Raw genomic sequence first — 24,202 nt, 5'->3', positions numbered from 1 at the left:
TGTAAGCCACAGCTTAAACCCTTCAGAAAAAAGATAAACTACAGTTTCTATGACCACAGTTTCGGTCTAGGATTTGGTACCATAGTCGTTAATTATGTAGTCTTCAAAGTCAGAGATACCTTCCCTATCTTGGCTTCTGTTGTGTACCAGATATGTGATCTTGGAGAGATTACTTAATCTTCACTGTCTCAGGTTGTTCATCTGTAATATGGATATACCAGTAGTGTCTACTTCATAGATTCAGTGACTACGACAAGGTAGCTAGCACAGTACCTGTTGTGTGAGAAGAGCTTTTTAAATGTTAACCACTGTCATCAACATCCTCCTTATCATCTCTGAAAGCTCTTGAGACAGTGCTTTGCTTGCTGATTAGCAAACATTTTTGCTGGGGCTGTAGAAAGTGTATACTCTTTAGTCTCAGTTCAACAAAGAAGTTCATCTTCCAATGTAGTATTTGGTTTTAAATGGTTTTCTATTGTGTCTCCCTTGGGCTGAGGTCCTGGTATATAGAGGGAATAGTGGATGAAAGAAGTTGTTAAAGTCATCAATGATAGAGAAATTAGTAGGTATTGCCCCTTTAACTATTTTTAGATCCTATATCCAGAAACTGTATCTCAAATCCTATAGAATATTTAGGGTAAGTAAATGCTACTAATGCATTTGCTTCACTTAGAGTGGACAGTTAGTCTGCACACTGAAAAGGTTTCCTTTTGAGAGCTTTCTTCATATTAAGTTGAGATTTGACCTATAGCCTGAGTTTAAAATTAGTCTTCCATTAAAAAAACAACATAAGTATTCATTTCAATGCAGTTTGATAAATAAACATTTGTGTAACCAACACATCATTCAAGATAGGAAAATTCTATTTCCCCAATCCTTATGCCCCCCTCCAGTCACTTCTTACCCACCTCTACAGTCACTGTTTTGATTTCTAATAGCATAATTTTGTTGGTTCTTAAACTTAATATAAGTGTAATCATACAAGTATTTACTTTTGCATTCTGGCTTTTTTTGCTCATTGTATTGTTTGAGATCTATGTTGTTGAATATACCATTAATTAATTCTTCTTTATTGCTGAATAATATTTACCACAATTTTGTCTATCCATTTCCAAATGATGGACTTTAGGATTATTTGCAGTTTTTGACTATTGTAAATAAAGCCACATTAAACATTAAGTCTTTTCTTACAGAGATAAGTTTTTATCTCTTTGGGGTAAATAGGAATGGAATTGGGTCATTAAGGTAGGTGTGTATTTAACTTTGTAAAGAACAACCTAATCCATTTTCAAGGTGATAAACTCCCACTAGTGATATATGAGAGTTCCAGTTGTTCCATATGCTCACCAACATTTGATACTGCAGATATATTTAACTTTAGTCATTGTAGTAAGTGAAAAGGTGTATCTCATTGTGATTTTCATTTTCATTTCCCTGATGACAGTGTTCAGTGCCATTTATCAGTAATTATTCCAGAGTCATGTTTGAACACATTCAGTTGCTCAGCAGGTGCTTATTAATTACCTTCTGCATGCTCAGTAGTATGTCTAGCTTTTAGGAGTATGGTTTTACTTTAAAATTTAAGTACTTGCAAGATTTTTAAAAAATGTTTCATGTTTACATAGTTATCAGTTCTTAATGTTTTTGATAATGTTTCTTAATATCTCCAACTAGGTCATGTTTGTATAACAAAAGTAAGATTGTCATTCTCATTAAGTAGCTAAAACTCCACTGTTAATTAGTACATGAAGAACATACCTGTTTATTTTTGTTGCTTTCTGATTAGATGATACTTGATTTAATTTGACCAGTGGCCTAATTATCATGAAATTCTTAATATTTGTACAATTGCAGGCCCCCAGCAGTCTTCTTGATGCTTTGGAACAACATTTAGCTTCCTTGGAAGGAAAGAAAATCAAAGATTCTACAGCTGCAAGCAGGTACATCATTCTTTGTAGGACAAAAAGCCAGAGTGATTTTTCTGAGGGAGTAGATGAAACCGGCTCAAGTTCCAAGCTGTTTAATTTCTCTTTATCTTGAATTCATTTTCTATAAAATGGGTTTAATCATAATATCAGGCTCATAGAATTAGTATCCGGATTAAATGGATTAATACATGCAAATTCTTGAAATCGTTTCTGACCTTCAATAAATGTCAGCATCTGTTAAGATAATGACAGTGACTGCATAGTTTAGAATTGTGTTTATGATGTCAAAATTTCTCCTAAAGATGATAATGCATTGTTTTATATGGTGCTTTATAGTTATAAGATACTTTTTTTTTTTCTTCCCCCGAGGCAGAGTCTCACTCTGTTGCCCAGGCTGGAGTGCAGTGGCACAGTCTCAACTCACTTGCAACTTCCACCTCCCGGGTTCAAGTGATTCTCCCACCTCAGCCTCCCAAGTAGTTGGGACTACAGATGCATGCCACCACGCCCGGCTAATTTTTGTATTTTTAGTAGAGACAGGGTTTCACCATGTTGACCAGGCTGGTCTTGAACCCCTGAACTCAAGTGATCTGCACACCTCAGCCTCCCAAAGTGCTGGGATTACAGGCATGAACCACCGTGCCAGGCCTATAATTGCAAGATACTTTCGTATTAATTGGCTCAATCCTCACAATAGCCCTGTGAAGTATGTAGTAGCAATGCTGGGACTCAAACCTAGAATATCTGACATCAAATTGCATCATCTCTGCCTAATGCCAGTTCATGGGGTTGATTATTGATATTTTATATTTTAATGACTTTATTATGTTTTAAGCTAATTCCTCAGACTAAGACCAGTTAACCTAGCAAATTGAAAGTAACACAAATTATTTCATATCAATCTGGTAACATGATTTTTGCATTGGGTTAAGAAATTACTTGAGTTATTCTCATGTTTTCTTATGAACCTTTTTTTAAAACAGCATGAAGAAAGAATTTGTATAGTGAGAACCTTCCTTTGGTTCTTTTTAGACTTTCTGATTGTTTCAGAACTTTTGGTCTTTCTTTTAGTAATAAAATTTAAATAATTTCCAAAGGAAAATGCCGTTATTGGATTTTAGTACTCATTTTTAATCCTAGATTTGTACTTTGAATTTTCTAGTAGGATTTTCGAAGTAGCAGTCAAAACAATAAGTCTCATTTATTTGAGAGAATAACGAAAAAAAGAGCCACGTAGTTCAGGTGCACCAATTTACCTGAAATGTTTATCATAAAATTTATTGGTTTTCTTGCATTTCTGTCACAGCTATGTTACTCTTCCTTTGTCTTCTGAGTTGTACCTTTTTATTGGCTTATTTATAATACTAATTTTACATAAAATTTAAAAGGTAGTTTTTACCACTTTATGTGCTTAAGAGTAGAAACTAATGGTGTTTGGTGTGTGGTAAAAGGAAAATTAATAAAGCTCAAGGTAGTTCTTCAGGTTAGAATTCTTTACCACTTGTTTTACTTAGCCTAGAGTTAACATTTGGAAAGTTAACGTTGAGGTTTATAGTGTGGATACGTTTTTGATAAAAGGGAAAGGAGGTGCCTTGCCAGTGAAAAATGATACATTGTACATGTATATTAAAAAGGAAATTCTAGTTTGGCAAAAGGGCAGCACATAGAAAGATGCCAGATGGCCTGGTGACTAGATTGAAATCAGTCTTCTTTTGAAGGAACCTGAAGTCCTCTGGGGATGTTGTTATAGGTGAAACATACCTAGACTTACGTTACGTATTACTGGTATGCATGTTTTGGTGTTCCTGTGGCACTGCTGAAACGTAGGCTGTAAATTAGCAGAGGGTTTTCCCTGTGATAAACTCAAAACTTTTTCCCATCAGGGATTTTGTGGGAGTATGTGGGCTCTTTCCCAATTGCATTGGTTTCCTCTCTTGGGGCTTGGAAGAGGCAATGTGCCCCACTCTATTGTGAACCCTTTCCAAAGTCAAACACTTACTCTAAAAGCAGTGAGTGTATATTAAGTCAAGATTTTTCTAATTGCTTTAATCCTGTAGATCACTGGGTAGAATATTTCATCTGAAGTACTGGGTTTGAATCCAGAAGTTAAGTTTATAATTATAGTGCCTATCCATGGCAAGGTTGCCAGACCATTTCATGACCTGGGTGTAATGTGAAGTGTTTAGCAAAAAGCCAAATTATCTCTGTTCAATTATCCTAGGGCAACTACACTTTCCAATGCAGTCTCTTCCCTGGCAAGCACTGGTCTATCTCTGACCAAAGTGGATGAAAGGGAAAAGCAGGCAGCATTAGAGGAAGAACAGGCACGTTTGAAAGCTTTAAAGGTAAGTTCGTGCATTCTCCTTATTTGGAAAAATGAGTACAGGTGTTCATTAGGTAAATGGGGCCTCTGCACAGACTTAGAGTCTTAAGTGTATAGCTACCTAATGGGCTGAAACTCAGTCTAACTTTTCGTCCTGACATAGAATTAGGTAAAACAGAATATCTGCTGTCAGAAAAAATTAGAAAATGCTTTTTTCAGAGGCTATACAAAGAAATCTGGTTTCTGGAATCCTTATGGTAGTTCGCTTTCTTAACAGGAACAGCGCCTAAAAGAACTTGCAAAGAAACCTCATACCTCTTTAACAACTGCAGCCTCTCCTGTATCCACCTCAGCAGGAGGGATAATGACTGCACCAGCCATTGACATATTTTCTACCCCTAGTTCTTCTAACAGGTAGGAGTAGAAGTTAAGGTTACCTTTGAATATGTAGATTCAAAGACTTCTAATAGAAATTTTGCAGAACTTTTCAGGTTTACTTTTATTTATGCTTTTATAATCTGTTCACACAAAGAGGTGGCAATAAATGGTGATATTGGTATAATATCTAAAGATAAAGTGGTAAGAGTTTATATTTTATGTATTTAGGAAATGGAAGATAGTTAAATCACTGACTTATACTAATAGGAATATAGCTGTTGTCTCTGGGCCAACTTTTCATTGTGTAAAAATTATGATTAAACACATTTATGAGGCATCTAATGGTTCGAGACCCTTTATAGCTCTTTGACATATGGGTATGATATATATTTCAAAAATACCATTTCATTAGATATTAAACATCTGTCGTATCTGTTTCCTGGTTTTAAACTCTGTAATCTGGAACACAGTGACAGAGTTTAGTTGCCAGCTTTCTTGGTATTGAAGCCTACCAGACTAACTTTAATAATCTTGTTGTCTAATTTAAGCTACTTAACATGGAAATATAATATTGCCGGGTAAAGTAAAACAATTGGCATTTTCTGAACCTCAGAGTGGCTTAAAGTAGTTTAAAAGTCAGATTCTGGTTTGAATCCTGGCTCTGTTAGTTCTTAACTTTTTTTGAGAAACCTTGTTTTCAAATGAGATTGTGGTTCTCAACTTTAACATCAGAAACATTTGGAGAGTTTATTAAACTACAGATATCTGAGTTCCAATCCTAGAGTTCTGATTCAATAGGTAGGGCCTGGGGCCCAAGAATTTTTGTTTTTAAGGTGCTCCCAGGTGACTAGGTTTTAGCACAGTGCATTATTAGCACATGTTAAATGTTCCATAGAGAGTGGTGAGTTTTTTCCTTTCACTTTGTTGTAGTTGTTTATTAACTCACCCTTAAAAGCTCATCTGCCTGCCTACTGACTCCTAATAGCTGAGCCTAATAGCTCAGTGTAAGTTTTACTACGTGAACTGCTTGCTGTATGCATGCTCAGTTGCTGCCTGCTCCCTAAAATCTTAGTAGGTGTTTGTTGAATTTAGTTCTTTTTTTTCTTTCAGCTTTATGATTTGTTTGCTCATGTATGCTACCTTCTTCAATCCCCAGTTAAGTAACATTGACCCCATTAAGGGGCAAGTTCTCAACATGGAGATCTTGAAAAGAAGTCTGTCCTAGGAGAGAGAAGTGAAAAGAATGTTCAGTGTTCGAGGCTGAAACAAATTATTGGATAAAGAACTAATTTCACTATGTTTTATGTCACATACTAAAAATTTTGACCTTTTTAATAGTAATTAAGGGCAAATCTTACAGCCCATTTACAGAATTATTATTGTATATTCTATATGTTCCCCAAAGCACTAAATGCATTGTATCTACTATCTACACAACTATTATACATCTAAAAGACATGTCTTCAAAACTTCTTTATAAAAATACAGTTAGAAGGAATAAGTTCTAGCGTTTGATAGCACAGTAGAATTACTAATTAACAATAATTGTATTATCTATATCAAAGTAGCTAGAAGATTTAGAATGTTCTCAACGCAGAGAAGTGATGAATGTTTGAGGTGTGATAGATGTCCTGATAATTACATGGTATGCATGTATCACAATATCATATGTATCCCATAAATATGTACAATTATTGTATATCCATTTGAAGAGAAAAACATTCTATTTTGGAGAATATATAAGTTAAAAATTAGGAGCTGGGTGTGGTGGCATGTGCCTGTTGTCCCAGCTACTCAGGAGGTTGAGGCAGGAGGAAGGCCTGAGCCCAGCGGTACAAGCTAGCCTGGGCAACATCTCTTTGTCTCTTTGTCTGTCTCTCTCTCAGTCTCTCTCTCTCTTTTGAGACGCTTTCTTACTCTGTCACCCAGGCTGGAGTGCAGTGGCACAGTCATGGCTCACTGCAGCCTCAACCTCCTGGGCTCAAGCGTTCCCTCTGCCTTAGCTTCCCGAGTAGCTGGGACTACAGGCACACTCCACAATGCCCAGCTATTTTTCGTATTTTTTCGCCATTTTGCCCAAGTTGATCTTGAACTTTTGAACTCAAGCAGTCCACACGCCTCAGCCTCCCAAAGTGCTGGGATTACAGGCATGAGCCACTACACCCAGCCTCCAGACCCCTTCTCTTAAAAAAATTATCTGTACTGTGTTTGAATTCTTAGACACTCTGGGGTCATGTTTTGAGTTGTTCATTAAAATCACGTAGAAGTCGGCCGGGCACGGTGGCTCATGCCTGTAATCCCAGCACTTTGGGAGGCCGAGGTGGGTGCATCATGAGGTCGGGAGATCGAGACCATCCTGGCTAACACGGTGAAACCCCATCTCTACTAAAAATATAAAAAATTAGCCGGGCGTGGTGGCAGGCGCCTGTAGTCCCAGCTACTCGGGAGGCTGAGGCAGAAGAATGGCATGAACCCGGGAGGCGGAGCTTGCAGTGAGCCTGCACTCCAGCCTGGGCGACAGAGCGAGACTCCGTCTCAAAAAAAAAAAAATTACATAGAAGTCTTGAGGTAGAAATATATCATGTAAGCCAAGCATGGTGGCTCACGCCTGTAATCCCAGCACTTTGGGAGGCTCAGGTGGGTGGATCATCTGAGGTCAGGAGTTTGAGGCCAGCCTGGGCAGTGTGGTGAAACCCTGTCTCTACTAAAGGACAAAAATTAGCCAAGCATGGCGGCATGCGCCTGTAATCCCAGCTTCTTGGGAGGCTAAGGCATGGGAATCGCTGGAACCCAGGAGATGGAGGTTGCATTGAGCCAAGATCACATCACTGCACTCCAGCCTGGACAACAGAGTGAGACTCTCAAAAAAAAAAACAAAACAACAACAAAAAAAGAGGCTGAGCGCAGTGGCTCACGCCTGTAATCCCAGCACTCTGGGAGGCCGAGGCGGGCGGATCACCTGAGGTCAAGAGTTTGAGACCAGCCTGGCCAACATGGTGAAACCCTGTCTCTACTAAAAATACAAAAATTAGCCGGATGCGGTGCTGCACACCTGTAGTCGCAGCTGCGTGGGAGGCTAAGGCAGGAGAATCACTTGAACCTGGGAGGCGGAGGTTACAGTGAGCCAAGATCACGCTGCTGCACTCCATCCTGGGCGACAGAGCGAGACTCTGTCTCAAAAAAAAAGAAAGAAATATATCATGTAAATAGTGTGTTGTGTGATGGGGTGGCTCTATTCATAAATGCATGTAAAATTTTTTCCCTGTATCATTGATACATAATTTGGACACTGAGGCACTAGAAGTGAGGTTAATGAGTATTTTACTTTGTAGTGTATTGCAGATGTGATTCAAGTTCTGTGAATATTAAAAGTAAGAAAAGAGTTTTATTAAAAATATTAAAATTGCTATGATATTTTGTATTTTAGAATCTTGTTGTTTAGGTTCATTTTAATAAGGAAATTAGTTTTTTCCAGGGGAAGACATTCATCCTTTTTAGAAGAGCTACTGTTCTTTGAATCCTGTATAAACTTAAGATATGATATTAGATTATTTTTCCAAGCCTCCTTAGAAATATGCTATTATATGAAGAAACTGTTCCTCTTTTGAGATTTATATTAATGAGACTTTTCACCCTTGTTTTTAATGTTTTTATCTGCGGTGGATGGAGAAGGTGACACTAAAGTAGCAAAGTTTTTCTGGTAAATAAAACACGCTTCCAAAATATCTTTCTAGCACATCAAAGCTGCCCAGTGATCTGCTTGATTTGCAGCAGCCAACTTTTCACCCATCTGTACATCCTATGTCAACTGCTTCTCAGGTAGCAAGTACATGGGGAGGTAAGCATTGATGAATTCTATTTTAGATGTTACATGCATCTCTCCTCCTCATTCTGTGGTGTTTTACTTATTTGTAGTTTTTTATTACACTTGATACATGAGAACTTGATAAGTATTAAAATGGCAATGAAGCAATTTTATCCCTTGAAGGTATGTTCATTTATTATAAATAATTTAGGAATTTATGTTCAATTAAATTATGAAATGACATTTAATAAAGATAAAACTAAATATAAGAGGAAAGACCAAATGTGTTTTTAAGTATGAGATTATTCTTTTAATGTTGAATTTTTATTCCATAACCAGAAAATTCATAGTGGTTATTTTGATTTTGGTGTAGAATTTTTTTTTTTAACTTTTGGGGAAATAACTTATCTTTGTGTTAAGTATATGATATAGTTCTAATAAAACTCAGATGGTATTATCACACAGGGAACTATGTTGTGACCATAATTGTCTTGACCAGCTTTATGGTCAAGACATAAATGTTTTAAATGTTTTTTTAATTAAGACGTGAAAGATTTTGCTAGTCAAAGAATTTTCCCCTTGTACCAATAGGAATGTTTGCTGCCCTTAAGCAGTTCTGAAGTGATAGGCTTATCTCTCATAGCGAGATAAATTAATTATTCTAATGAGTTTTTACAGTATATAAACAAAGCTTTTTTCATTTTATTTTAATGTTTTGAATTTAAGAACATTTTAAATTATTTTTTTGAAGGAACTATATCCTAGAAAGTAAGCTGTGTGAAGGCAAGTTTTAAAATATTTTGTTCTGACAAGTAGTTTGTAAATGTTTGTTGAATAAGGTGGGGCACAGAGCAGATAGTAAAACCCTAAAACACTAGATTTCATGCTAATTTTGTGAGCCTGAACTTGATTTAAAAAACTAATTGACTTTGAAGGCTAGTTTAATTTAGCTAAGTCTTAAGATCTGAGAGTAATTCCTAAAAATGACAAGATATTAATAGTTTAAAGTTAAGTATTTTAGAATTATTTCAGAATGAACTATAGATAGTAAATTAAGATTAAGAAAGGAGTTTCTTAATATCCTAATGGTGTGTTCTGATTTTTGGATTCTTGATTATTTTCTGCCTTATTGTGAATTGCTTTAGAAAAGGTTAGTAGAATTAACATGACCATTTAAGCAGTTTCAGCTTATTTCCTTTTTTAAAGAAATGTAGTAGTCTTACTAGGGCTGAGTTGTTTTTCTAAATAGACTAAAAATTTTATAGAAGGCCAAATAAAAATACATTAAACATTTCAAAGAAGCTGAACTGCAATTCTTGTTTTGTCTGGACACCATGTACAACTAAAAATGACAAGTTGAAGTTTCTACTTGAAATTGTTAAAGTCACATATGAAAGCAGATAGACTATTACTGTGGGAGAACAATTCTAAGTAATTTCAGTCTGTAAGAATTGTTTTATGTCCTGTTAGAAGACATTATTCCATCAAAGTCTGTATGTGACAGACTGCAATATATTGGAATACATTTAATCATGTTTTACTTTTCTATTTTCGGTTATTTTGCTTTGTATGCTGTTTCTGTAAAAATTCCCTCCATATTAAGTCCTATAATTTAATCAGAATTAAATCCTGTCTTGACTTTCATATAAGGATATTTGGCTTCTGAGTTGGTGATAAACAAGGTTTTGACTTCTGCATGATACTGAAGAGTATTTTAAGCTGAGAATGTTCTAATTCAAGTCAGTACTCATATCCAGGACAATCAGATCAATATATATTTTTTTAATTTTTAAAATTGAAGTTAGACTAGACTAACTTAAAGTTAGACTGAAATAAATCTCATATAAGGCCAGGTGAGATGGCTCACACCTGTAATCCCAGTACTTTGGGAAACCAAGGCGGGCAGATCACACGAGGACAGGAGTTCCAGACCAGCCTCGCCAACATGGCAAAACCCTGTCTCTACTAAAAATACAAAAATTAGCCAGGTGTGGTGGTACACATCTGTAATCCCAGCTTCTCGGGAGGCCGAAGCATGAGAATCACTTGAACCCGGGAGGCAGAGATTGTAGTGAGCCGAGATTTGTGCCACCACACTCTAGCCTGGGAGACAGAAAAGAAAAGAAACGAAATCTCATGTGAGAAGCTTAGATCATAACATTAAATGCTTAAGGTATTTTGAAGTTAACTGTTTACTTGAACACTTAAATATGTAACATTTTACATATAATGCTGCTCTTATAGTATATGACAAAGCAAAGGTATGATTTTTTTCATAATCCCCAAATCTTGTACTGTTCTTTTATTGGCTTTTATTAGCTAAAAATGAATGCCAGTAACAGACATAGTATTTAATTTAGTTCTTATAAACACCACAGAAATGATGCGCATTCCTAGTCATAGATTAGTGATAAGATAGAGATAAAGGGAAGAAAAGTTTATATGTATATATGAAAGACATTTAAGATTCCACCTTTTGGTAAAATGAAAATGAGAGAACACAAGCTCTCTTGTTGGCTTCATTGTATTATTAATGAGCCTTGACTTTTTCAAGAAATGTTGTGGAGTCTAAACAAGCAGTTGGTATTGAATACTAATATCTCAGAAGATCTTGGTTTTCATCACCCTGAAAATTTTGGATGATAGCAAACTTTGAATTTTTATATCTAAAAGTATACAATATTATCAGTTTGGTACACTGTTGAGTATTTGAAGCAAGATTTCAGATTTTAGTTTAGGTGTAATAGAATTATCCATTCTGAAGTTTAATTTGCTTTACTTTTAGCTGGCATGAAACACAAAACACCTGATGAAAAAATTTTATTATCTGGGCAGGTGCGGTGGCTCATACCTGTAATTGCAATACTTTAGGAGACCAAGGCAGGAGGATTGCGTGAGCCCAGGAGTTTGAGACCAGCCTGGGCAACATAGCACGACCTTGTCTCTACCATGTTTAAAAAAAAATCAGTTTAGTGTGTGTGAATGTAGGTATCAGTTGTTCAGGACTTAAAGGCGATAATATGACTGTGGTGCCATTTTAGTCCTTGTTTTAACTTTTTTTGGATTTTTTTAAATGACTCTAGTGTAGCATAAAATTAAACTTTTGGGCCAGGTGTGTGGTGGCTCACACCTGTAATCCCAGCATTTTGGGAGGTTGAGGTGGGTGGATCACTTGAGGTCAGGAATTTGAGACCAGCCTGGCCAACATGGTGATACCCCGTCTCTACAAAAAATATAAAAATTAGCTGGGTGTGGTGGTGTGCACCTGTAATCCCAGGTACTTGGGAAGCTGAGGCACGAGAGTCGCTTGAACCTGAGAAGCGGAGGTTGCAGTGAGCCAATATCATGCCCCTGCATTCCAGCCTGGGTGACAGAGCGAACCTCTGTCTCAAAAAAACGAAAAAATAAAACTTGAATGAATAATGAAAAAAAAAAGGACAAAGCCATATTTAAAAATTTTAGACTGGGTGCAGTGGCTCACACTTGTAATCCCAGCAGTTTGGGAGCTGAGGCAGGCAGATTATTTGAGCCCAGGAGTTCGAGACCAGCCTGGGCAACATGGCGAGACCTTGCCTCTACAAAAAAATCAGAAAATTAGCCAGGCATGGTGCCATACACCTGTGGTCCCAGCTACTCAGAAGGCTAAAGTGGAGGGATTGCTTGAGCACAGAAGGGTCGAGGCTGCAGTAAGCTATGATTATGCCACTGCATTCCAACCTAGGCAACAGAGCAAGACTGTTATCTAAAAAAAAAAAAAACTTTAAGGGATTTCGAATTGCCAGTTTAATAGATTAACTTGAAATAGCTGGAGCGTTATTATTATACCTTAATGAATTGGTTTTCATTATTATAGTATAATGTCCATTAATAGATTAACATCTTGTAGATTACTTGTATTTTGTCAAGTAGATTAGGAACTGCTTTTCCTTATCTGATTGATCTAATTATGAATGCATTTACACATATTTCTGAATATTCTTCTCTAAGGTGTTTCACGTAATAGGAAGTGATTGAAATTAGGTGCTAGATAAAACCTATCTGTCAATAGAACAGCGGATGACTGGTAACCTTTCCTGAACATGTGTTTTCTCATAAACCAATGGATCTGTTACAGAAATAATGTGTCTTTAAAAAATGACTTATTTCATGGCTTTTTTTGGCATGAAAAACAGAGATATTTTACTTACTTGTCTGACAAAATATAATGTACTTTTAAAACTCTATGCAGCTGTTAATATCATGTATTTAAAAACAGAACATTCGGCCGTGTGTGGTGGCTCATGCCTGTAATGCCAGCACTTTGGGGAGGCCAAGGCGGGTGGATCACCTGAGGTCAGGAGTTCGAGGCCAGCCTGGTCAACATGGTGAAACCCCGCCTCTACTAAAAATAGAAAAATGAGCTGAGCGTGGTGGCAGGTGCCTGTAATCCCAGCTACTCGGGAGCTTGAGGCGGGAGAATTGCTTGAACCCAGGAGGCGGAATTTGCAATGAGCTGAGATCATGCCATTGCCCTCCAGCCTAGACGACACAGCGAGCTCGACTCTGTCTCAAAAAAAAAAAAAAACAAAAAACCCAGAACTTTCAGCCTAACTGGCCAACTGTAAGCTTAATGCAACTCCTTTCTTATGCAAGAAGCTAGAGTGGCCATCAGTATATATATTAGCTAAAAATATATATATATTTTTAGTACTAAAAACCAATGTCCTTGGTGGCTCATGTCTGTAATCCCAGCACTTTGGGAGGCCAAGGCAGGAGGATCGCTTGAGTCCAGGCAGGGGTTCAAGACTAGCGTTGGTATCATAGCATCTCTACAAAAATTAAATTAGCCAGGCATGGTGGCATGTGCCTGTAGTCTCAGCTACTCGGAAGGCTGAGGTGGGAGAATCACTTGAGCCCAGGAGTTTGAGGCTACAGTGAGCTATGATTGTACCACTGCAGTCTGCCTGGGCCACAGAGCAAGACCCACTCTCAAAAAGAAGAAAACAAAAAAACCCACCGCGCCCCCCTGCAACTTCTTGTAACTATTTTCTACTTTCTATTTCTGAATTACTGTTTTCTGATTCTTTTTTCCCAGTGTTCCATGTATTGGGGGTGGAATGATGGGAAAGATTTCGAGTTTGAATAGCATTATCAGCATATTTTGATAGGTTTGTAGGACTTTTTTTTTTTTTTTTTAGTGTGAATTGATGTTGCATAAGAATACTATTATAGAAAAGTTCTTACTACAGAAAAAGTTGTATTAAAAAGATGTGTTATTTTTAAAATCATAACCTGAGTATTTTCTTGATTTTTTTTTTTCCTTTTTCAAACAGTTGTATTTGAGCTTATAGAATGCTTGCCTTGAATTTTTTGACTTTAAAGGAAGTGTGCCTATATCATAGTAAATGAGCTGGTCCTTAGGCCACTGTTGCCTTCTTAATGTTCAATCATACAATCTTAAGAGTAAAATACAGTACCTAGTAGTATGAAGATACCACAGTATATTTCAGTGAAGGTCAAGAACTAAACTAGAACAGACAAGAAGATTCCACTGTTTAGAATTACAGGAGTATCCTCTTATTTTTAATTATGTTACAAAGAAAAAATTATGATACTATTTTTGCTGCTTTTTATTTTTTCTTTCCCCATTTAGTTAGCTCTTTAAATCTTGAGAAGTAAGGAAAAACAGATTTCAGTCATTAGAATGATGATTATCTTGAATAATGTATCAGTATAATAATTATCTGACACTAGAATAACTTTAGATAAAGGATTTGATATAGTACATATTTATATCATTCTAGTAGGCAAACAACACTTTTGTTGTTCCTTTAGCAAATCATTTAGAGACCAAAGCTCTTAGATAGACATTCAAAGCTGTTCCCAGTCTGTTAAGTGGACATTGTTTCATCTCTGTTCTTAATTATCTAAAATTCTTTCCCCCCATCCTTAGATTTTTTTCTTCATCTTTATTTTTTATTTTGAATCTATGCAGGAATTATCTGCACATGCCAAAAACAGCGTCTTAGCCCTAATTTGTCATTACCCTCTTTTTTTCTTTGAAAGTTTACTGACGACACACATACCAATTGTCAATGTCAGTTATTCAAGTAAACACAGCTGTACCACCACAACCAACACACTCACCTAGAACAGGGAAGATTGGTGCAGGATGGGTGGCTCTTTATAGAAACATCTTGGTTATTATTCTCTTTTTTAACTACCTGACTGTTGGCTTTCTGGTGTTAACAAATAAAATGATTTTTTCTAAGGATTCGTTTAAAAATATGTTAAATGCAATTCTTCTATCTTGATAATTAGGTATTTTTGTTTTTGATAATTTAGATATTTAAGATTAATAAGATTAATAAGCAATAATATAGTTACTACCTTTCACTTTGCATCTTTTGACTAATTACAATACTAATTTATTTACTTCCTTTCTTCATTTTGCTGTAATACATTTGGACTGCACAGATCCTTTCTCTGCTCCTGTAGATGCTGTTGATGATGCCATTCCAAGCTTAAATCCTTTTCTCACAAAAAGTAGTGGTGATGTTCACCTTTCCATTTCTTCAGATGTATCCACTTTTACTACTAGGACACCTACTCATGAAATGTTTGTTGGTAAAGTACCATTTAACCTTTTTTTCCAATCAATGTTTATACTGCCTAACTATATTTTACGTGTCCATTAATTACTTTAAAAGCACTGCAATAATTCAGATTTTAATATCAAATTCTAAAACTAACCAGCAATGATGTAGTGAGGTTTTAAAATTGACACTAGTATCCCAATTTTATTTATACAGACTTTTAGGAAAATTTCTCTTGATGTTGAACTTTTTTTTTTTTTTTTTTTTTTTTTTTTAGTGTTTAGTTCTCTGTCGTGTTATAGTGCAGTACTCTAGCTGTCTAGTATCACATGCAGCTTCCTGTTTTAGTTTGGAGAAATGGTTGAAAAGTAACATCTCTTAAACTTACATGTTTATATGTGATTATATTTTTCTCTTTGTGCTTGGGAGAGAGGGTGGTTAATCAGTCTTAGCAGCTATCTTTAATACTTTCTCTTTTAACTGTTGCACGTCACAGTTTTATATTGTCCAAAATCTGTGCATATCTTTTATCCCATTCTGAAGGATTTCACTTTATTGATAGTATGGAGATAAAAGTAGGAAGTATGTGTTTCATTTTAAATAGTAAAGCAGAAACGCAACTTTACTTGGATATCCTGTAACTGCATTATAAAAAGGCAGAATTTCACACTAAGGTTATATAGGGAATAGTAAGTTTTAAAGTATATACTGAAGCTGAAATAAATGTTTTTGAATTCTGCTGAAAAAGATGCTAACCCTGCTCCCCGCCAGTCCCAAAGATGATGAAATTTCTTTTGTTCAGTTCAGAGAAACAGCTTAACGGTGATGTGAATTTAAATATTTGATTAAAACAGCATGCAGAAAGTCATCAGTATACCCTCAACAAATCATGTGACCACATTCTAAATATTCTCTTAGATATATATGAGTGAGAGGAAGGAAGAGAAGGAAGAATTAACTAGAAAGCAAGTTAGTAGAAGGAGATTAGACAAAGTTCCAAGTCAGGTGTTGTAAAAATATGACTAGTCTAATAGCTTAAAACACATATATATCCAAAGTGTGATAATTCATTGCAGTAATTCCTTCATGTCATTTTGATACAAAGTTGCCAACCCTTACTCTATAGGATTAAGAACAATCCAGAAAAATCAGAATAGCTATGTATCTAGACAGCCTCTGACCTTGACAGAGGGAAGACATTTATCTGATACAATGATCAGTGTAATAGGTAGCTTGTCCTCATTGAAGCTTCAAGAACACTGAATTGTACATAAAGGAGAGTTGTGGTCTTAACTATGCTGCGTATGTGAGTGTCTGTGAAAGTGTCTAGGCTTTCTTTCTTAGCTGTAAAACCACACATTAGAGGACAGGATAGTGTTGGCTAAAAAGCCAGCTGCCTAATATTTCTTTTCTAATGAGATACGGTGTTGGGTTTTTCTTTTTAATTTATTCTAACGGAATATGTTTTTTTAATACTTCATGGAGCCTTAAGTTCTTTTTTTAGTAAGTTGTAATTTGAAGAATGCCAAGTGCTTGGGCTCCCCCCATTTTTTGTTTTTCTTAATTACCCATCCCACTCATAACTGTTCCTCCTCTTCTCTTTCTTTTTTCTTTCTCTTCTTCCTCTTATTCCTCGCCTGCCTCCCTAGCTGCTTCCCTGATTCTTTCCTTCCCCCTTGCCCTCTTTTTCTCCCTTTCCTTACTCCTTTCCCGCCTTCCTGCCTTGTATGCCTTGTCAGAATTTTTTGTGTCACTTAAGTTTATCGTAATACTACCTTTATGTGCCTTGTTTCTTCTACTGTAGCCGGCTCATTTGGAGCTAGATAACAGTATCTTTACAACTTATTTGTGCAGGAAGGATTTTTTTTTTTTCTTAAAATTAGTTTTTATAAACTTGGTAAGAAAAAATATTTCTTTCAGAGAACACACTAGTTTTTGCCTAACTTCATTTGCGTTAATTAAACACTTGGTGGTTTTATGAATAGATGCTTATCATCTTCTTACTTTACTCCATTCTCAAGACCTTAAATTTTCAGAAGCATAAAAACGTTTTAATATTACAAGGTTATGGAATCTGAAGTTTTGTGTTATCTATGTCTTTCCACATATATTCAAGGCCAGTGTGGTAGCAATAAAACCTCAAAGTCCAGCTGATATTTTCTGTGTGCATAGTAGTTATTATTGTAGTTAAGTTGGCATTAAAAAGAATGTTTGACACGACTAAAGAATTGAGGCTCTTGATCGCAAGAATTGGACAGGACTAAATGTATTTCAAAATGGAATTTATTAGGGCATTTGATGGTATTTGCTTGGAGCCTAGTGAACTTAGGTTTGAATTCTAGTTCTGCTTCATGAACTTAACTTTAAGCAAGTATTTAACTTTTTAAGGCTATGCAAGTTGGGATAATAGTGTCTTGCAGGATTGTCATGAAGTTTACATACATGACTATGTAACATCTAGCACTTTGCTAGGTATATAAAAGTATCAAAACGACTACTACTAAAAACCATCTTGGGAGCTGGGTACAGTAGCTGGTACCCATAATTCCAGCTAATTAGGAAGCTGAGGCAGGAGGATAGCTTGAGGCCAGGAGTTTGAGGCCAGCCTGGGCAGCATGCAAGACCCCATCTCTCAAAAAATTTAAAGAATTTGAAATTCTTGTATATGTGGACCACATCATACTTAGAATGTACTTCTTACCTAAATTATTATGTAGTCATCAACTAAAATCTTAAACATTGATTTTTTCTTTATTGCTTTTAGATTTTAAAATTGCCAAAGATTATTCACTTTTTTTGGTCTAATATTAGTAATGAAAAGCTCAAGAAGTTCATCAAGTTTGAGTTGTTTTTAATAATAATTATACAATAGTAAAAAATTTCTTTTTCTACTTACTATTTTATGTAAGGTGAAATACTTGGGATTAAACTGAAAACCCTAATAGATTCTAGAATCAAACCAATGGGGGTTCAAGTCTTGGTTCTGATGCTTACTAAATCTTTGACCTTGGGTACATTATGTAATCTCTCTTTGTTTCCTCATCTGTAAAACGGGGATAATAATAACTATGTCATAGGGTTTATGTGAGGTTTAAATAATACCCTGTTTATAAAGCCCTTGCATAGTGTTTAGTAGGGTTTAATAAATGGTAGTAGTTACTTTGACAAAAAAGTATGAGTCCTAATTTATTGTGAAACTACCACCAAAATCAATTAACAATCCAACCAAATTTTGTAAAAGGTGTTTGGAATGCCTTTCTGTCCCCAAAGCTTGTTGATCTTGTACTTTTCAATTAATTTATTATTGTCCTCTTGAGATTTACCCTTTAGGCCAGTGGTTTCTAAATGATAAACTGTGGATTGGTGCTGGTTAGTGAGAAAGTTTTCGCTGGGCCTTGGTGAAATGGAAGAGTAAGCAGGACAATGTAATGATATAAAGTTAATCTTAACTCAGAGGTCAGCGCCTGCTCTTTTTAGCATGTGCGCACGCATGTGTGTGTGTGTGTATTTATGTAAACTTTTCTCTTTTAGAATAGTGATACTAGCTGGGTCTTTTTGTTTTAAATAACTTAAAAATTAAAAGTTGGCAGTCCTGATAGTTTCACAAAAAGTTGACGATGTGCATTGAAATTATGATGTAAAACTCTAACCTTGTTGGTGTATGTGTTTCAGGCATGCAATAATTACTTAAAAGATTGTTACTTTGGAAATTTGGAAATAAACTGCTTGCCTCCCTGATAACTGTGTGACTTTAAGCAAATATTAATAGCTGATTAGCTATTGCAGTTTATTAATTTTTTTTTAACTTTATTTTACTTTTTTCCTCTGTCTATAGAGGCTTTTAAAACTTGAGATACAAGTTCTGGGTTACTTTATAGTCTTTCTAACCTTTTATGCTTTTAGGTAATTATGTTGTAATTTCACAGATTGGTACCTCTAGGCACCTCAGGAGATGGCTCCTCTTTTTACAGAAAGTAATGAAGTCATTTCTGTGTGACTATAAAGGATAGGTTTATCTCTTATATCAATCATATTTTAGAAAGCTGAGACAAAGTAGCAGGAGAAAATGGGAATTTGATATATTGGCCTAATTTTAAATTGTTGTTCCATATATAATCTAAAAGTTAGTGACATCAGTAGCCAAGATTATTACCAGAATGATTTAAAGAACATTGTCTGTACTACTTACACTCTGATGATAGCATGGACACATAATTAAGCATGATAGATTTTTTTCTTGAGTAGATACATTCGCTTTTTATGTAAAGAGTGAAGAGAACAACCAATAAGCTGATGGCATAATTCTTAAACATCTTGCACACTTAAAAATATTATTAAATTGGTAAGTCTAGGATTCTCAGATCCTTTTGATGAATAGTCAGAAGATTTATATACTAAATTATTTCATATTTTGATAGTGTTTTGTGTTCTCATTGTATGACCAATGTCTTTGAGTTAACAGTAGTTTAAGGGTTACGTGATTATGGAACAAGATCAAACTGGTACATTCTCTAAAAATGTGTGTGCTACAGAATAGTCATTATAGGATGTGTAAAATGCTACTTTAAAGTAGTATTATTAGTGTGGATCAGCTTGTGTGGTTCTTTGCTAATAATAAATTGTTTCTGTCTTTGAGGACCTTCTTGGACATCTCACCAAATCTTGTCCTACTTTTTACAGTTTTCTTTGAGATCAGTCTCTAGTACAGCATGACATCACTGTACTTCTTTACGTCCTGGTGTTACACATTAAGAATTCAAAGTGAGATTCTGACCTGAATAGAGGAGGGGAAGAAAGGGATCCTAAGTTTGGGACACCAAAAGTTTAACTTCTCCCTAATGGTGTAGTTGTTAACCTTCTAATATAGGTGGTTTTTGTTTGTTTCTTTGGTTTTTTATATTCTGACTTAGTAGAATTTAGAAAAGGAAGAGACCTTAGGAGCCTTATAACATTCCACAAGGTGAAATAATTTCTTCTTTGTGATCCTTGCGAGGTTGACATTTATTTGGATATACTCAGTGATTGAAAGTTCTCCAAATCACATGACAGACCTAATATTTTTAGGTGATTTTAATTCTTTTCAGCCCCTAGACATTCAGAACCTTACTCAAATATAACCTCACATAGTTGGAAATCTTACATTTGTTAACTCTGTATAGGCTGATCTTAAAGATGTGAGCTTATTGTCTGTGTAATACCAGTAGCATTAGTGTAACGCAGGCAAAAAAGAATAAGGTCTGTTAATGGTTTTGTGTTTCAAGACTAGAGTCACCTTAATTAGTATGCTTGAGTTTGTGCTTGTCATCCCCACTGTTGCAAGTACTAAGTTGAAGTTAGAGAGTGGTTGAGAGTTGAAAGTGGCATATCTTTTTTCTTTGATGTTTTAAAAGCACATGGATACAGGTGGATATAAGGATTAGTGAGTTGCAACATTCAGAATCCCGTCACTGAACTTAAGCTATTTCGCTTTTGATTAGCTGTTGAAGGAAGGATGGAGAGAAATATGGAAAATGGGTAGGTGGGAGGGAGAAAAACTTTTATCTTGGGGATACTGAGAAGTTTCATACTTGTTTTTTAAAGCACCACAGAATTCTTATTGCATTCTCAACTGATCCCTTACATTGCATATATGTTTTGCTTCATGCAAAATCTTGTAATTTTAGATGTGTTTAGTTTTTTAAAGATTATCTGCATATAAAATTAAGGTAAAAGATAAGCAAAGATTTCTGTAATGAAGCATATTTTCAGTTCAGTGTGAGTTGCTCATTTGTTAATTTTGTCAGTAGGATGATTTTGTTAGGGAAAACGTAATCACTGCAAAAAATGTGATATAGAAAACATTTTTCTTGAAGGATTGGCTTTGTTTTTGTTTGGGGAATTTAGTGCATTTTCCATTCTATTGTCATCATTATTAAATAGTCATAAATGTAGAGTTATTAAATAATTGAGCTTTTTTCCATTTTGGTTTACTCAGGATTCACTCCTTCTCCAGTTGCACAGCCACACCCTTCAGCTGGCCTTAATGTTGACTTTGAATCTGTGTTTGGAAATAAATCTACAAATGTTATTGTAGATTCTGGGGGTAAGGAAAAAAAAATTTATTAAAAATATTATAATGTCCTAATTTAGATTCTGTGTAAGGAAAAATAATGCTGCTTTTAAAATGTTTGGGTATATTAAATTGGGGTAGCCAAAGAAATTGTCCCCATCCCCCCAAGCACTAGATGAGAACTTCAAGGAGCTGTTTAGTCATTATTCTTTTATTGGTGCCAATTTTGTTGGGAAGATTTTGTTAGTCCTAGAGCAAAATAAGAGAGAAAAAGAGATTTAGCTCTGTAGAATGCTAAGTTGCTTGTGACTATGTGTAGATGTTGTGCCTTTTTAGGCATACAATTTTTACCTTTACTGAAATGAATAATAACTGTATTGTCTCTTAATGTATGAAATTGGCTATGTTTGTAAACTAGAATAATATAACTTATGGTACCTTGACTTGTTTAAATAGTCTATGTATAAACAATTAGAATGTATTAAATAATCAGGCCTGTGGGTACAGGAGCTTTTTATTGTTTCGTGAATGATTCTTATTATGGTTCATTTGTCTTAAAGGAACTTTATAGATCTGTAGAACCAGGTTTCCACTTTGTGTTTTCATTAATACCTTGTTAATTTGAGGTGCCTATAAAACTTTGACACTCATAATTCTTTTCTTACCATCGGATGGCCTTTGATTTTGGTTAGTAATTAACTTTTAGCCATTTAGAGAGAATATATTGAGATGTTCTTAATTTTATAACATATAATTAGTTATCCTTCAAAAACTAAGAAGCAAGCCTATAAAGAATATGTATGGACTAAGAATTTATTTTTTTCTGTGCACTAGTAGGTTTATGATAATATTTTTTTGCTGCGGTAGGTTTTAGTTTGTCTTGCCTAGGAAAGTGGAAAGAGAGACCAATCGTTGTGAACCATCATCTTTGGTGACTTTCTTTTTCAAACTGTAATATTCCTAGATCATACTATTGAGTCCCATAGAGGGTTTGTTTGATTGGATTTTCTTTTATTTTCTATAATTTGGTGAAGAAAACGTAAAGAATTTTATTTTCGTTTTTAAGAATTGTTCTCGTTTACTAGATGGGCTTATACAATTACAGTATTTAGCAGTTTCTTAGATATAGTTCACTCTTACATTCTCTGCTTTTAAAAAAAAAAAGGTCTATAAAATCTTATTTCTTAATGTAAAAGGAACTTTTTTCAAAGTTCCAGAGAGCTATTTTTTAACCTATATTGCTTTAGATATAAGTGAGTCTTCAGAAAATTTTGCTGGGCTAGCAGGAGAATTACATTAGTTTTTTCCCTTTTATAATACTTCTCTCTTATCCCCTTTAACCCTAATGTAATTTTGTCATGACATAAGAGATGATTTCTGTCAAAGCAAATACAGCCTTCTCAGTCAATTCACTATGAAGTGGTGAATTTCTTCATTTTCCATTTAAAGACATTTACTAATGTCTGTTTTTTGGATACTTTTCCAGTGAATAAACAAGGAGAAAAGGCAAAGACCTCCTTTAGAAAACCATAGCATCATAAAGTTCCTTACAAATTCTATTTCGTCTGTTTGTAACTTTAAGGCTTTGATGAACTAGGTGGACTTCTCAAACCAACAGTGGCCTCTCAGAACCAGAGCCTTCCTGTTGCCAAACTCCCGCCTAACAAGTTAGTATCTGATGACTTGGATTCATCTTTAGCCAACCTTGTGGGCAGTAAGTAGTCTTTGGATACTTTAGTCTTCTTTTGTGTTGTTTTATTAAACTGAGTCTCGTGTTATAAAATGCTTTTTTGTTGTTCTCCTTTCCTAGATCTTGGCATCGGAAATGGAACCACTAAGAAGTGAGTGATTAATATACACATTGTTTTCTCCATGTGTTATTTAGTGTTTTCTCCACGTGTTATTTGGAGGGTTGATTTGGCTTTCGTCTCAAAACTATGTAGAGATGTCAAGTCTGCATCTTTTTTTTTTTTTTGACACGGAGTCTCGCTGTGTTGCTCAGGCTGGAGTGCAGTGGCGCAATCTCAGCCCACTGCAAGCTCCGCCTCCCAGATTCACGCCTTTCTTCTGCCTCAGCCTCTCAAGTAGCTGGGACTACAGGCACCCACCACCACGCCTGGCTAATTTTTTTGTATTTTTAGTAGAGACGGGGTTTCATCGTGTTAGCCAGGTTGGTCTCAATCTCCTGACCTCGTGATCCGCCTGCCTCGGCCTCCCAAAGTGCTGGGATTACAGGCCTGAGCCACTGCATCCGGCCTTTTTTTTTTTTTTTTTTTTTTTTTTTTTTTAACAGAGTCTCGCTCTGTCGCCCAAGCTGGAGTGCAGTGGCGCTATCTTGGCTCGCTGCAACCTCCACTGCCTGGGTTCAGGCAATTCTCCTGCCTCAGCCTCCCTAGTAGCTGGGATTACAGGCACGGGCCACCATGCATGCCTAATTTTTGTTATTTTTAGTAGAGATGGGGTTTCACCATGTTGCCCAGCCAGATTTCGAACTCCTGACCTCAAGTGATTTGCCTGCCTTGGCCTCCCAAAGTGCTGGGATTACAGGTGTGAGCCACCACGCCCAGCCTCAAGTCTCTGTCTTACTCTGTTCAATATAAGTATATAGCTAAGGAAACTTTATAGTTAGAGACATTTAATATTCTCACTTATGTTTATTTAAAGTGATGTAAATTGGAGTCAACCAGGTGAAAAGAAGTTAACTGGAGGATCTAACTGGCAACCAAAGGTTGCACCAACAACCGCTTGGAATGCTGCAACAATGGTGAGTTGAAAAAGCTCCTGATAGACTAACACTTGAATAATTTAGTTAAATATGTAACATGAAAATGTTTTTAAAGTGATAGACATAAATAGAAGGATTGTTACTGAGTTTAGAAGTTTTAAGTAATTTGTATTTCTTTCAAAGGAAGCTGATTGCCTATATTTACCAGATACATTTTAGTGGCTAACATGTATTTAAGGGTTACTTTGTGCCAGACATATTCCAGTAAATAATAATGTTTTATTTTTGATAATCCTCCTATTAATGTGTTAGTAACTATTATTATCCCCATTTTACAGATGAGGAAGTGGAGGCGCAGAGTTATTAAGCAATGTGCTCAGGATTACAGAGATCTTAAATGATTAGTTGAATTTTTATAA

At 35.6% G+C, this 24,202-nt stretch overlaps 1 protein-coding gene across 30 annotated transcripts in view; it reads left to right on the top strand.

The window, feature by feature from the left end:
• Nucleotides 1-24,202, top strand: part of PICALM (phosphatidylinositol binding clathrin assembly protein) — a 111,774-nt gene that overhangs the window by 64,568 nt on the left and 23,004 nt on the right. For 6 of the 30 annotated variants that reach the window (XM_054526154.2, XM_002822319.5, XM_054526147.1 and 3 more), the window contains 9 exons: nt 1,855-1,940; nt 4,150-4,273; nt 4,529-4,665; nt 8,364-8,467; nt 14,891-15,040; nt 20,984-21,091; nt 22,641-22,772; nt 22,869-22,899; nt 23,723-23,822. In XM_054526154.2, the coding sequence (XP_054382129.1) occupies nt 1,855-1,940; nt 4,150-4,273; nt 4,529-4,665; nt 8,364-8,467; nt 14,891-15,040; nt 20,984-21,091; nt 22,641-22,772; nt 22,869-22,899; nt 23,723-23,822 (972 nt within the window). The remainder of the gene's footprint in view (nt 1-1,854; nt 1,941-4,149; nt 4,274-4,528; nt 4,666-8,363; nt 8,468-14,890; nt 15,041-20,983; nt 21,092-22,640; nt 22,773-22,868; nt 22,900-23,722; nt 23,823-24,202) is intronic. The other 24 variants (XM_003777859.4, XM_054526150.1, XM_063728226.1 and 21 more) reach the window with 7 other exon arrangements.

Source organism: Pongo abelii, chromosome 9 (assembly GCF_028885655.2).
Source record: "Pongo abelii isolate AG06213 chromosome 9, NHGRI_mPonAbe1-v2.0_pri, whole genome shotgun sequence".
In the NCBI taxonomy this organism is placed as follows: domain Eukaryota; kingdom Metazoa; phylum Chordata; class Mammalia; order Primates; family Hominidae; genus Pongo; species Pongo abelii.
Note: the sequence above shows the minus strand (reverse complement) of the source record. Positions and strands in the feature narration are given on the sequence as shown.